The sequence below is a fragment of the Zootoca vivipara genome, chromosome 16 (assembly GCF_965207765.1).
Source record: "Zootoca vivipara chromosome 16, rZooViv2.hap1.1, whole genome shotgun sequence".
Lineage (NCBI taxonomy): Eukaryota > Metazoa > Chordata > Lepidosauria > Squamata > Lacertidae > Zootoca > Zootoca vivipara.
This window is the reverse complement of record NC_142599.1, coordinates 6925882-6940325: the sequence shown is the minus strand read 5'-3', so window position 1 is coordinate 6940325 and position 14444 is coordinate 6925882. Positions and strand designations below refer to the sequence as shown.

Here is a 14444-nt window from a genome sequence, read left to right as displayed (position 1 = left end):
GTTGGTCACGACTGGACCTAATGGTCAGGGGTCCCTTTACCTTTACGGGACAAGATCTTTTCAAATTTTGATTTGAAAATGATCGCATCCACACCTCCCAAACTAGTCCACCAGTGTTGGCCCGTCCCAGTTGTTCCAATGCAAAACACATTATTAAAATGTGTGTTTTAAGACAAATTGCATTTGGCAAATGTGCATTTAAATGCAATTTTTTGCTCTCTCTCCCACTTTTTCGAAGAATAATATCAATCCACCAGATTAATATGGAAATGGGATTGAACAGATTTATGAGTGAACATATGCTTAAGTGAGAAGGAACAAAAACAGCTAGTCCTTTTATTCATCTGTAAATTGTTGGCGGGCATGTAAGCGGAGAGTCAGGTTTGCTCTCTCCATCTCTAACATCTATGACTGGTTTGTATTGCCTTCCTCTCCATACGAGAAAATGTTGCAGGGTTTCAATAGCAACCTACTCCGAAAGCATCTTGTCTTGAGGTCAAGAATAATGTTGCACTCAATTGTAGTTTGCAAATTGCCCCTTTCGTTGGCTTTGACATCAAGTGGTGAGAAAAGGAATGTGATGCTTTTCTTATATAAAAAAAAAGAAAGAAAGCAAAGCAAATCATTCTGTGACATTAATTCAGCAGGCTGGAGTAGATGGTGAGGTTTCCTTTTTTTAAATAATAATAATTCTGTGATGCAGAGTATCCACCTCTTTAGTCCATTGCAGTGCAATTCTGTGCAGTGGGGGGTGGCAAACTCTTCAACCCAGGGGCCACATTCCCTCCTGGGCAATCCTGTGAGGGCCACATGTCAGTGGAGAGTGGGGCAAGAGGCAGAAGTGAGCAGAGCAGCAGATTCCAGCCATGCAAAAGTCTACAAACACACCCACATATCTCTCTAATCCAGGCAAGCAAAATGTATTGTCACAGTTTAAAGACACATCCCAACTAGAGAGAAATGCTTGAGGAGGCAGCAGGGTCTAAGGGGTACATAAAAAGCTAAAATTCACAGCAGAATTAAAAAAACAAATATTAATAAAATAATTATCCTTCAAATACAGATAAGATCAGTATAGGCAATGAAATTATATGTCTCGAGTAGGCTTACTGAAATAATAATAATAAAAGTTGGTATTACCTGGTATCTAAAATATATATATTTGGGGCACCTTCCTTATGTCAATGCTCACCTGTGGTTGTTAATGAGTTGTTAGGGTTTCTCTGCATTTCCCTACCGACTAAGATATTCTCTCTCTCCTCCCAGGGGTCTCTCATAGCCCCATGGCTTCACAGTAGTCCTGATGCATCCATCACTCCTAGAGCTCTCAGTAAAGCTGTTTAGATTCTAAGTTCTTCTCCCCTCTTTCTCATTTTCCACCACTCCTCTATTCCAGGTTTGCCAGCGTGTCTGCTGCACCAAGACTTTATCTCTTTTCCACGCACAATACAGTGCTACCTTGGTTCTCGAACTTAATCTGTCCCGGAAGTCCGTTCGACTCCCGAAACCATTCAAAAGCCAAGGCACGGCTTCTGATTGGCTGTAACAGCTTCCTGCACTCAAGTGGTTCGTTCAACAACTAAGCTGTCCGAGAACCAAGGTACAACTGTGCATTATTAATTTATTGTCCACCCCAGGCCCCTTTTGACCTCCAGGTCTTTATTCACCCCTGCACAGCTCCATCAACCCTAGAGGAAACCTTGGTTTAAACCTTCCCAACACTGGTTCATATACAACGTTAGTCCAACTCTGAGTAGACCCATTGGAATTAATGATGACAACCATCTTGGCTCCATTAGTCTCAGTAGGCCTACTCCGAGTAGGACTACAGCTCAGTCCTACTCAGAATAGACCCACTGAAATCAATGGACCGCAGTTAGTCTCAGCTGGCCTACTCTGAGTAGGACTAGCATTGGATCCTACCCACTGAAACCTGACATGGTGCTGCCCTTGCATGCAATGACTTGCCAAATGCACACAAACCCATCTGTCTGTTTCAGTGCTTTTAATTTTAATTACAGACTTGCATTATTATTTTTTCCTTCCTTCCTTGATCTAAACCCTCCTTTGGCCATCTCCTGTCACTGCCAATTCATGCTCTCCGGCGCATCCATCTGGCTCAGAGCTCTGCGCTACAGGCTCATAAGCTCTGAGATCTGTAAAACCCCAGTAATCGGCAGGCGTTTCTAAAGTGTTGCGAGACAAGGCAAAACTTCCCTGTCAAACTCTTCCTCCCCTTTTGCTCTCTCTCTCTCTCTCTCTCTCTCTCTCTCTCTCTCTCTCTCTCTCTCCTCCCTCCCTCCCTCCCTCCCTCCCTCCCCAACTTCCCTATAAAAGTTGCCGGTTGTGTTGAGTTTGCCTCGGCGAGGATGTACTGTTGAATCTTTACAGCTCCGCTTCCTACACAGTGGCTGGTTTTTATTATAAAGGTTTACAAGATCGAGCCCTTTAAGGCTCACGTAGCTTCCCTGCCTTAAATCTCTCCCTTTTCATGGCATTCATATTCCCTTCTGGTTGTGAATCATTTTGGAGCTATAAAGGATTCTGTAGCATCACACCCGCGAAGGAAGGACACATATGAAAATGAGCAGGATAGGCTGGTGGAGCTGGGCGGGTAACCCTTCAGCTGCCGAGAATTCAAAGCAAATGAAAATGTTACATATTCATATGTTGCTTTCAGGTTAGACCAGGGCCGTCTTAAGCACCCTGGCGCCGTGGAGCGACGGATCACTCCAGCGCCCCCCCCGCCCTGTTTCCCAGCGTGGTGGGTGGGCGGGCGGGCGCAGCGCGGCTGCTACAGGCACTGCTGTGCGGCGCCGCGGCGGGCAGGCAGACACAGCGCAGTTGTTGAACCGGCGGACCGGCCGGCCAGCGGGCAGGCGCAGCTCGCGGCACCCTCCTGGTGGGCCGGCGCCATGGTGCCCTGCGCCACCGGGGGTCTACCTAGAGCCGGCCCTGGGTTAGACTGCTACTGAAATGTGTTCTGTGTGGAGCAGCCCTTGGAAAGTGTGGAGCAGCCCTTGGCAAGACTGCCGCTGAGAGCCCAATCATATGGCAATATATTGCAGGAGCAATATATCACCTTCCATAGAATCAGAACTGTAGGCTTGGATGGGACACTAAGGGTCATTTAGTTCAACCCCCTGCAATATGGGAAGCATGGCTAAAGAATCCCTGAGAGATGGCCATCCAACGTCTGCTTGAATTCCTCCAATGAAGGAGAAGCCACCACCTTCCAAGGTAGTCTGTTCCACAGCTCAACAGATCTTACCATGAGAAAGTTCTTCATCATGTTTAGCTAGAATCTCCTTTCTTGTAATTTGGAGCCATTGTTTCAGGTCCCACTTCCTGGAGATGCAGAAAACAAGCTTGCTCCATCTTCCACATTGCAACCCTTTGGATATTTGCGTTGGCCTTCAGAACTCTCCCCAACACACACCCCTCATTTGCCCTGCTTGGCATCCAGTTTTGCGGTGGATGCACAACCTGACTTTTCTGTCTCCAGCCACTGTGTTGTGTGCAAGGGATTCCCACATGGTGGGGTTGGCATTGCCAGCCTTCATGTCATGCTTGCAGGCATCTTTGCAGCGTAGAGTTGGTCTGCCAATGGGTCTGGTGCCTGGAGCCAGCTCCCCACAAAGCATGTCCTTGGGGATCCTGCCACTTTCCATTCTGTGCAAATGAACCAGCCAGTGTAGACGTCGCTGAGACAGGAGTGCGAACCTGTTGGGAATGTGAGCTTTGGAATAGACTTACTAAAATGAATGGTCTCAAGTTAGTCATTTCCCCCAATTTCAGTAGGTCTACTCTGAGTATAGGTAAAGGTAAAGGGACCCCTGTCAGTTAAGTCCAGTCATGAACGACTCTGGGGTTGCGGCGCTCATCTCGTTTTACAGGCCAAGGGAGCCGGCATTTGTCTGCCTTCCGCAGACAGTTTTTCCAGGTCATGTGGCCAGTCGCTTCTGGTGAAGCCAGAGCAGTGCATGAAAATGCCATATGGAGTTCTCCAAATCATTTAGATTAAAAAACAACAACCCCGTGGCAGTCAACAGTGCTTTTTTTTTTTAAGGTAGACCATTAAGTTTCTCAATTCTAGCACATGAAAAGCTACTCTATAGGTAACAAACATATCTGCCTTGACCCTCAACCATCTAGTTCTGAAATCATCTAGTTCTGAAATCATCTAGTTCTGAAATCATCTAACTGACCTCCTAAGAAATTCTGGAGTGAATGGAGGACTCTATTTTTATTGCTCTCAAGAGCAATAAGTAAGAGATAGTACACCATATCTTTGATCTAGCCTAATCTGTACAGTGGTACCTCTGGTTAATAACTTAATTTGTTCTGGAGGTCCGTTCTTAACCTGAAACTGTTCTTAACCTGAAACTGTTCTTAACCTGAGGTACCACTTCAGCTAATGGGGCCTCCTTTTGCCACCGCGCTGCCACCGCACAATTTCTGTTCTCATCCTGAAGCAAAGTTCTTAACCCGGGGAACTATTTGTGGGTTAGCGGAGTCTGTAACCTGAAGCGTCTATAACCCGAGGTACCACTGTATACACAAATAGAGTCATTTATTGGCATATTAAAGAATTTGCTAGTCCGATATTCTGCAGACATAGTTTGAAACCTGAGCTGAGTAATCACATGCCTAATGGTGGGAGGAGGGAGTCAGTTCCCAAATATACATATAAACAGTTCTTTTATGGTCTGTAGGGGTAGTGTCCCTTAGAAGTTGCCTGGTCATGTTGATCCTTGTTTTTGGCCCTGCTGTGGAAGTTCAGACCGTAATCTTCATGGGGAAGGAGCCTAACTTCATGTTGATATACGAATTAGAGACCCCAGATGAATGTTTTTATTCTTTTAATAATGTTTCAATGTTTCACTTTCATTGCATTTAACCTTTTAGAATATATTAGGCTTGATTTTTGTGTGTTCTCCCTCCTATGCTGCATTCAATCTCTCCTTATCTACCTCTGAAAGTAGTACAAATGCCAGTATGTTTTAGCACCGGAGGGTAAATCCTTGAAGCTATCTGAGACCCAGGAAGAGGATTTTATGATGCTCTATCCCTCCCATTGAAGGCTAGGTTGCCAGGGCAATGTTGGACATCCAAGACCTAAAATGGTCAAATGACCTGGGCACACTGGTGCCACTCCAAGGCGATTGTGGGGTTGAAGATACCAGTATGGAGCCATGAGTCTTTTACTTCTCATGACCTGTAACCTTTCCTATGTATGTGAATATGTTTTATGACTCTGAGTTTTCCGTTTTTGAACTACTATATAAGCTTTTGTTCTGAAGCAGCTCGGGGCAGACCTTCTCCACTGGCATGTTGAGTCGAGTGAGCTCTGTCCTGTTGCAATAGCTATAACAAGTGCTGGGTTCTTAAATCTGGATGCTGGACTTGAAATAGTTTCCTTGGTTCTGTGTTTTATTCAAAATGTGGTTGTTCCTCACCTGGATAACGAACAAGGTGGTGTAGAGGTGAATTCTTACCACAATGAAGCATGCACACTGACGATGTTTTCCCCTCCTCTCTCTTCCTTCAGCACCAATGCTCCACCCTCTGAGATCATGCAAATTGATTTTGAAATAGAAGATCTTAGCGAATTGCCAGACACCCAGCTTATTACGTGGCAAGTCGAGTATCCAGGAGACAGAACATCTGACCTTGGCATCTCCAAGATCTACGTAAGCCAGAAAGATCTAGTTGGTGTTCTTCCATTGGCGATGGTAAGAGAAACTGTTTATTGCCTCGGTACTGTTTAGTGTGCAAGCACAGTTCTAGACCATATTGAACAGAAATGTGACCATTTTCACATCTGTACTCTCCGCAGTCTGGAGTTATGGAATTCAGTTGAGCATTAGGATAAAGATATTGACAGCATGAGCAATTTGATGATGGAACCCATTAGCTAGTGAGGTAGTGAGTTCTTATTGACTGGAGAACTGCAAGCAGAGGCTAGACAGAGAATTTTCTAAGTGTGGATTTCCAGAACTGAACAGGGTGTTGGAACAGGCAGCTTACAAGACTTTCTCCAGATCTAGAATTCTATTATTCCACTAGCCAGGGGTGGGAAATGGGAAGATGTCCCCTTCTGCTATCTGCCCACCACCAAAGCCTTGCTTACAGGGGTCATGAAAGATCTTGCAGGAACCCAGAAGTCACTCCTATAGCCTCTTCTCCTCACTTTTCCGGCAGTGGCGGGCAGGGTGCCACCACCCTTTAGACTCTGCCACCCAAGGTGGCTGCCTCAGTCTGCCTCATGGACGGGCTGATCCTGCCACTAGCTGTGAATGCAAAAGTCAATGGTCTACAATACGCTGTACAGAAGCCTGTATGAAAGTGTGTCGGGCTATGGAAGGTACCAGTCTCTTGTGTATAGTTTATGTAATTCCACGTTCAGAGGATTGGTTCAAACATAATCCCAGTGGAATAATCCCAATATGAGCAAATTGGGAGCTGCCCCAATAACCTCAGCATGCTCTCCCCCACCCACCTACCTTCTTATTTGCAACCAGCTACTGCCAGTCAGTGTAAACAATACTGATGAGTTAGGAAACTCCCTATTTCCCTCAAAGAGCTACAATTTCCAGAGTCCTCAGAGTGAAACCACTCTGGAAATTGTAGCTCTGTGAGGGGAATAGGGAGTCTCCCAACTTATCTCAGCAACCATAGGCGATGACAGTCCTCAATATTCTTCGGGAGGAAGCCATGGCTGCTTAAAGTGGTGTGATACGGCTTTGAATGGATAGTGCAGATCGCTGGAAGAACAAACCATGAAAAGATTGAACACTTGGCATTGTTCAGCAGTTTCTAAAGCCTGTGAAATCAAATCCCTCTTTTTCATAACACCACGTACAAGGATGGCTCTGTAATTGTGGGGCAGGCGAGAGAGTTGTTTAATAAACTGGGCTTTTTGACCGTGGCTCATTGGACAAGACAATTGGACGTCCCTCATTCTCTCTAGTGTGTCCTTTGGCCCCAAATTACTGTGCTGGCTGGAACAAGGGATATCATCTTCCAAGATTTTTGATGCCCGGAGCTTACTCTTTGACCCATTTATTAAAAATATTGACACATGTTATTATTTGGCACGGAAAGAGGGAAAAATAGACTATATGGGGGGGGAGATAATTAATATTTGAGTATTTTTTGGGGGGGGTGAATAATAGGAGCCAAGTGGTTGCCTAGTGATAAGCAGTTAATCATTATACCATTAGTCAAGGTTGAAGAGTGGTTTGTGCTCTTTTCAAAGCAGTTAAGGGCCATGGTTTTAATCTGCCAATTTCAGAGCAACTCAGATGTCACCTTGGCACTTAATGGTGCCAAATGCTATTGCATTTCTCTCTGATAGCTGTATTTATTTATTTTTTAAAGAAACAAGAATAACACAACACTCTTTTCTTGTCTGCTGGGTTGCATGTTGAGGTACCAGGACAACCCCCCCCCAAATAACTCACACTTCACACAGAAATTTAAGTTTAAGGTTATCGGCATTATTTTGGCCACAACTTTATTTAAATACAACTAAAGTGAGTGGTTGCTTAGGCATTGGTTCCCGCCATCTGTCCCCTGCCTGGGACAGAATGAACTGACTCCCGCTAGCATGCTAGGGAAGTCAGTATAGGTGAGCACCCTCTGAGAGAGGATGGAGCTGGGAGCCAAACCCTTCACCTCTCCCTCGGATGCTCCCCGAGGCTCTTGCGCGGTCCTAGCCCCTACCAGGAGTACGGACAAACATGTGGAGCCTCAGGATTCCTTTAACGGAATACCCCTATCAGCAGCAGCAATTTTGAGGGGCAGGCCCAGCCAAATCCTTACCCCTCCACCATCCAATTTGAACCAATGCCTACCCGCAACCTTACAAGTTGTGACAATTTGCTACACAGTAGGCAAAAAACCACAGGGCACCAGACAATCAGCCAAGTGGACAAAATTCCCACCAGGCCCCTGCTCCAAAACAGGCGACCCCATGACAGGCATAACAATGTCAAGCGCAAAGAATCCCTAAATATAGGGAGGGTGGGCGGGAGATCCGTTGCAAGCGGCAAAGTGAAACTGCAAGCTGCATGCACTACCGTAGTATTTCAAGACTATGGCTGTCAATCAATTAACTTGCAACATACCAATTTCCCCAGCAACAGCAAACCCCCAATCACCCTTGTGGCCAACTAGACTGACCCGCCCAAGAAACCTGGGATTGTCCTGTTAACCCTTCTGCAACTCCTGCTCTCCATGATTGGAGAACCCGTTTTACCAAATAGAATTGAAACAGCAGTTTGAAAAAAGATAACTCTGCATGATAACTCTCCCATGGGGTCACGAAGATAACTCTCCCATGGGGTCATGAAGAGTCGGACACGACTAAACGACTAAACAACAACAACAATTCTGCAATCAGGGTGTCAGAAGGTGAAGAAGTGAGAACACGCATCTTTAGATCAGGGGTGTTAGGAAACTATTACTTTCCTGGAGGGGGCCACATTTCCTTCGAGGCAGCCTTCTAGGGGCCACATGCCGGGGGTGGGGAGAGACAAAAGTGGACAGTGCAGCCAATGTAATTTTTTCCCTTACACACAAACGCCCACACCTCTGTCCTCCCTCCAGGCCAGCTAGAGGCATTATAAGAGTTCAAGGGCACATTCCAGAGAGGTGGAAACCACTCAAGGTTGGTGGGAAAAAATACATTTGGGGGGGTCCTAGATGAAGAGGACAGGCGGGATGCATTTGGCCTCCAGGGTGTAGGTCCCCCACCCTTGATTTAGATGGGGTATCTTGAAGCCATCTAGATGTTGTTGGACTACAACTCCCATCATCCTTGACCCACTGCCTGTGCTGGCTGATGGGAGTTGGAGTCCCCCAGCATCAGCAGAGCCACAGCTTCTGTTTCAGATGGAGGCTCTGCTCAGCTCCCTGTCTCAAGTCATTCCGGGGTGCTGGTTGTTTGATGTGTTTGATGGTGGCTCCCCATTTGCAGAATGCTCTCCCCAGAGAGGCTCGCCTGACACCATCATTATCTGCCTTCAGGTGCCAGTCAAAAACTCTATAACCTTTGAGAAGCAGATGGGGTGCTTGTAATGTATTTTTATTTCCTCTTGATTTTAATGCATCTATGTGGGATTTATTGTCTGTTTCGCACTTTGGGCTGCCCTGGGCAGGAAAAAAACAACTAGCAAATTTAATAAATAATAATGCTAATAATAATAATGTGTTGTTAAATCTTCCTAACCTCCAGGGTAGTAAGCGGTTGGGTATTAAAAGAAAAATGCCTTTTGGGTCAGATGCTGCCTATGCCAGAGCTAAGTGTCCATCTGCACCAGGTTGCTGTCTGACCAGTACAGCCTTCCTGGCTCCTATGTGCTTTAGTGTGTGTCCATTCGCTCTGACTCCAAGCTCCTGTCTCCCAGTTCCTTGGTTTCCTCCAACAGCTCCCTATAGTTGACTCTTGGCACCCTGCTTGGCTGAGGGGCTGTGTTTGGTGCACTGGGCTCCATATTAAGCAAACCTGCTCCTTGGCACACTTTAGGGAATTTTATACTTTGGACTTAAAGCATCTAAGAGCGGGTGCTCCTGAGGTGGTAAATGGACCTTCTCGCCCCATGTACCCATGCCCGGCAACTCTGCTTCTCAGGTGGCGCATTGCTAAGAGTACTGCATGCCTCAGTTCTGCACTTAGTATGCACTTAGTATGCACTAAGTAGCTTTTAGTGTTGCAGCTCCAGGCCTTTGGAATGAGCAACTAATTGGTCTCTAAGGTGCTGCTGGAAGGATTTTTTAAAAAATTTTGTTTCAACCAATAGAAATTAGCAAAGCTCCTGCTGTTCTGATATTTAAGTGATTATTGAAGACTGTTGCAGATTTATTTCTTATTCTACAATTGTGGGCATGGTTGTATTGTTTCAATCTTGATGAGTTTGCAGTGTATTTTATTTTATTTTACACCTCTTCAGTAACATTTGGCTGTGAAACTGTTAGGGATGGGTAGATCTATCAATTTCGGTTTCTCTCAGTTTCTCATTTTTTCCAATCCTAAATTGAGTTCTCCACATTTCCCACTAGTTTGAGAATCACGCCCCCCACCCACAAAAAGTCCTCATGAAGATTCACCAGCATTTTAACATACACATTTTTTAAAATGCAGTTTCCCCGACACATTTTCGCAAAGCAATGTACCCTAAAGTAATGCATTTGTGTGTGTGTGTGTGTCATTTTCACTAATATATGCATTTTTATGGAAACTTTACCCTGATATATATGCATTTTGTTCACATTACCTGGCTGGGGTAGTGCATTGGAGAAATGCAAATTTTGAAGGATGGGTATGATTTGGTTCATGCATTGTTAGGAAAGTAAAAATGAGGTAGGTTTGCCTTTAAATGTGAGCTGAATCAAATTTATCCCCCTTCCTGGAGGCACTTTATAAATCTGCCAGCAAGTAAATAGATAAAACATATTACTTTCTTTTAGTGTTGTAAGTCAGCCCTGAGAGCCCATCTGCTTAGTGGGACCATGGACCCCTGTCCCAAAATCCTGTCTTGATGGACCTGCTTTAACTTTATTTCATTTCCTTACAGCAAAATGGGTGTTTTGCTGTGACTGCTTTGTCCTACTCCGTTCGCCTTCCACAGCCCTTCTCTCCAGTGTTTGCTCTCTCTTTTATCTTCATACCTGAGGATTATTGAGATGCAAAAGGTGGAACCAGATGGCAGCAGCTGTTGATGTTCTGGTGCTCGGTTGATCCCCACCAGAATTGTTGGCCGATGATAAAGAATGGAGGGGGGGGGAAATATTGACATGGTTTGCCTCTTTCCTGCATTAACAGTGGATAAACACACTAAGGTTGGGACATTCAGGTCAAATTTACTGTCTGCAAAGGTGTGTTTTGCTCAGATAAATCACTTCCAGCTGCTGGAGATACAGCTGAATTATGATGGCTGCCCAACTTGAGCGTTTAGGACAAATGGCCCATTGTTCTAAATTGGAGGACATCTTGGCATGGTGCTGAGTACATAGATAGAAACTGCGGGACTCTTTTCCCATCAAATTGCCATGATCTCTTGTCCCTTTACTGACAGGAGGCTATACTACCAATAAAAAGTACCCCATTTGGACTACAATGCTATTTGGGTGGCGGGTGGCGCTGTGGGTTAAACCACGGAGTCTAGGGCTTGCCGATCAGAAGGTCGGCAGTTAAAATTCCCGTGACAGGGTGAGTTCCCGTTGCTCGGTCCCTGTTCCTGCCAATGCAGCAGTTCGAAAGCATGAAGTGCAAGTAGATAAATAGGTACCACTCCAGCGGGAAGGTAAACGGCATTTCCGTGCGCTGCTCTGGTTCACCAGAAGCGGCTTTGTCATGCTGGCCACATGACCTGGAAGCTGTACGCTGGCTCCCTCGGCCAATAATGCGAGATGAGCGCGCAACCCCAGAGTCGGTCACGACTGGACCTAATGGTCAGGGGTCCCTTTACCTTTACTATTTGGAAGGGGTGAGAAACATTTTTCTGCCCAAGGGCCACATCCCCTTCTGGGCAGCCTTCCAGGGGCCATATGCCAACATGGGGCAGAGCAAGAGACAAATGTGGGGGAAGTGATTAATTTAAATGTTCCCTTTGTACAGTAGGCCTGATACCGCACACACTCACACACACTTTTCTCCAGGGTCGACCCAAGACATTTTTGCACCTGAAGCGAACCATTAAATGGTTCTCTCCCCACCAGTGAAGAAGGCCTGAATGAAGGGATAATTGAGGATGTACATCAGGAACACGGGGAATGATTTACATCAGAATCTGCTGCCCCTGTGGATCTTGCCGCCTGAGGCGGTCTCCTCATCTTGCTTCATAGGTGAGCCAGCCCTCCATCATGAAAAGGAAGAAGTTCAACAACTCATTCCTGCCAGGAAAAATACTCACTGTGAGGTTGTAAAGCAAGGGCCAGTGAAGGTGCGGCATGCAGAGAGTTCTGAGGGCCAGGTAGAGAGGTGTGGAGGGCCACATTATGCCCCCAGAACTGAGGTTCTCCATCCATGTTATAGATATTTCTCTAGAGGCAGGTGCCTTTGAGCTCACTGGGTCTTAGATATGCCAAGGATTGCACTATGAACCATATTTATTTCCTATTCGGGGAATTTCTCTAGACCACACATGTGCCTGAAGTGCACATGTGCTTAAAGTGTAATCGTGCCACTTTCTTGCCACGTGGGAGAGATCTGTGCATATAAACCTCTGATTTATACTATGCAAAGGTAGACAGTTCCTCCACCCACTTTTCCCCCTTTGGTCCCACCTAATACTCTCACGTGGCCATTGAAAGGCTCAACTTAACATTAAATCACACAGAATAAGTGAAGTTAACTCTTTATTAGAAGAAACAAGGTATGCACAGGAGTGCCAGGGATAATGAGCACAGCAACTCTTGTCCCTATGAGGCAGTTGCAGACACTGAAGTTCCCCACAGCTACCTAAATCTCCTTCTCCCCCAGGGCCTTCCCAAGCAATTTGAGACTACGCCGGCACGTCTGTCTTGGGTCCTCCCACTTCATAACTCTCCTGGTCCTGTTGCAGCAGTGGGGAGAGATGCCCTAGCTTCTTCTGTCACAGACTCTGCCTGCTCACTAAACCCTATTACTTCTTCAGCTTCCGACACCTCTTTCTCTCCCCTGCTATATGGAGCTGAGGGTGTGTCCCCCCCCTCCCCGCTGCATTATCTGTTCTCTCTTGTAACATATAAATGTTTGCTTTGCAAATGTATTATCCTTACAGAACCATGCTACCGGCATATAGAAACATTGCATTTACAGTATATGCTTTATTGATGAATTGCTTCCCACAAAACATCTCAAAGTGATTTCATAATGAAAACAGCAATAATAAAAGCAATTTTAAAAAATTCAAATCCAATACAGATGTTGCTTGCTGTAAAAGGTCTTTAATACATGACCCAAAGTACAGCTACCTATCCTTTAAAATTCACACTTCTCTGAATTTTTGCCAGCTATGTAATGCATATAGTAGGGAAAAAGACCATTAAAAACATATATTGGTGGAAATTGTTACAAAAATGCATTATATTAGAGTAAATTGCTTACACAAATGTGTATACAGTGGTGTCTCGACTCACGAATTTAATCCGTTCCAAAGGCACCTTTGTAGGTCGAAAAATTCGTAAGTCAAAAAGCGCCATTGGAAACGCGATTTCCCATAGGAATGCATTGAAAACGGAAAAAATCGCAAGTCCATCTAAAAATTCGTAAGTCGAAAAAACCCTATCTAAAACCGCCGTGGTTTCCTTTCGGATGTCGAGACATTCGTAAGCGCGTGGCCATTTGCCCCATTCGTAAGTTGAAAAATTCGGTTGTCGAGTCGTTCGTAAGTTGAGGTACCACTGTATTAGTCAAAACTGCATACCCAAATGTGCTTAGGAGAAATTTGCACTAAAACAGCAACTAATTTTCTTGGGATTTTTTAAAATTCCAAATTACTGCAGAAAATGTATAGGACCGCATGGAAGTTTGGAAAAATGCTAAATGTAGAGTAATGAAACGGTCTTCAACCAGCACATCGACTGGCCTTAGGAATGGTCCCAATTTCTTCTTTCTTCCTGGGTTGCAAGTTGTGCTCAAGCCTTCCGCATCTCCTTGGCACCGACAGCACGATTCACATTTCAGACTTGATAAGCAAGCCTTGTTCTTTGCAGGATAATTAAGGTTGCTGGAAAACAAAGCCAAGCCAGCTGGTCATTCAGCCAAATTAAGAGCTTCCTTTCTTTCTCCCCCCCACCCCACCCCCTACAGACAAGTGGATTTTTTGTTCTTTCGATCTTTATCAGTGCAAATTCCCAGCCGGGGTTTATTTTATTTTATTTCCCACTCACCCCTCATTTGTGGCAGAGTATCTATTGATTAGTTTTCTCATTTCCCCCACCTCATGCGCACTTTCACTGAATGGACCGGGGAGGTTTGCTTACAGTGCAATTGACGGAAAACTAAAATTAACCACGTTACTAATTAATTGGAGTCATGCAGGGAGGAGGATTTGAACCTCAATTAACCATGTGCAGAGCCAATATTGGCCCTTGCCTAGGCAAGGAGTGAGGGCTGTAAATTCCGCATCTGGGTGTTCTGTGTTCTCTCTCTCTCTCTCTCTCTCTCTCTCTCTCTCTCTCTCTCTCTCTCTGTGTGTGTGTGTGTGTCTCCCGCCTTCATTTTTTACTTCTGTTGCTTCTGAGCCCAAATGAACAAACAATACAGTCGTACCTTGGAAGTCGAGCGGAATCTGTTCCAGAAGTACATTTGACTTCCAAAACATTTGAAAACCAAATTGTGGCTTCTGGTTGGCTGCAGGAAGCTCCTGCAGCCAATCAGAAGCCACAGGAAAACCCCGTCGGACGTTCAGGTTCCAAAAGAACATTTGCAAACTGGAAAAATCACTTCCGGGTTT

The 14444-nt window shown here is 45.3% G+C and overlaps 1 protein-coding gene across 1 annotated transcript in view; it reads left to right on the top strand.

Moving 5' to 3' along the window:
- The window catches only part of LOC118076152 (transmembrane protein 132D), a 444754-nt gene that overhangs the window by 295085 nt on the left and 135225 nt on the right, over positions 1–14444 (top strand). Inside the window, exon 4 of the mRNA XM_088659749.1 lies at positions 5552–5735. Within this exon, the coding sequence (XP_088515875.1) occupies positions 5552–5735 (184 nt within the window). The remainder of the gene's footprint in view (positions 1–5551; positions 5736–14444) is intronic.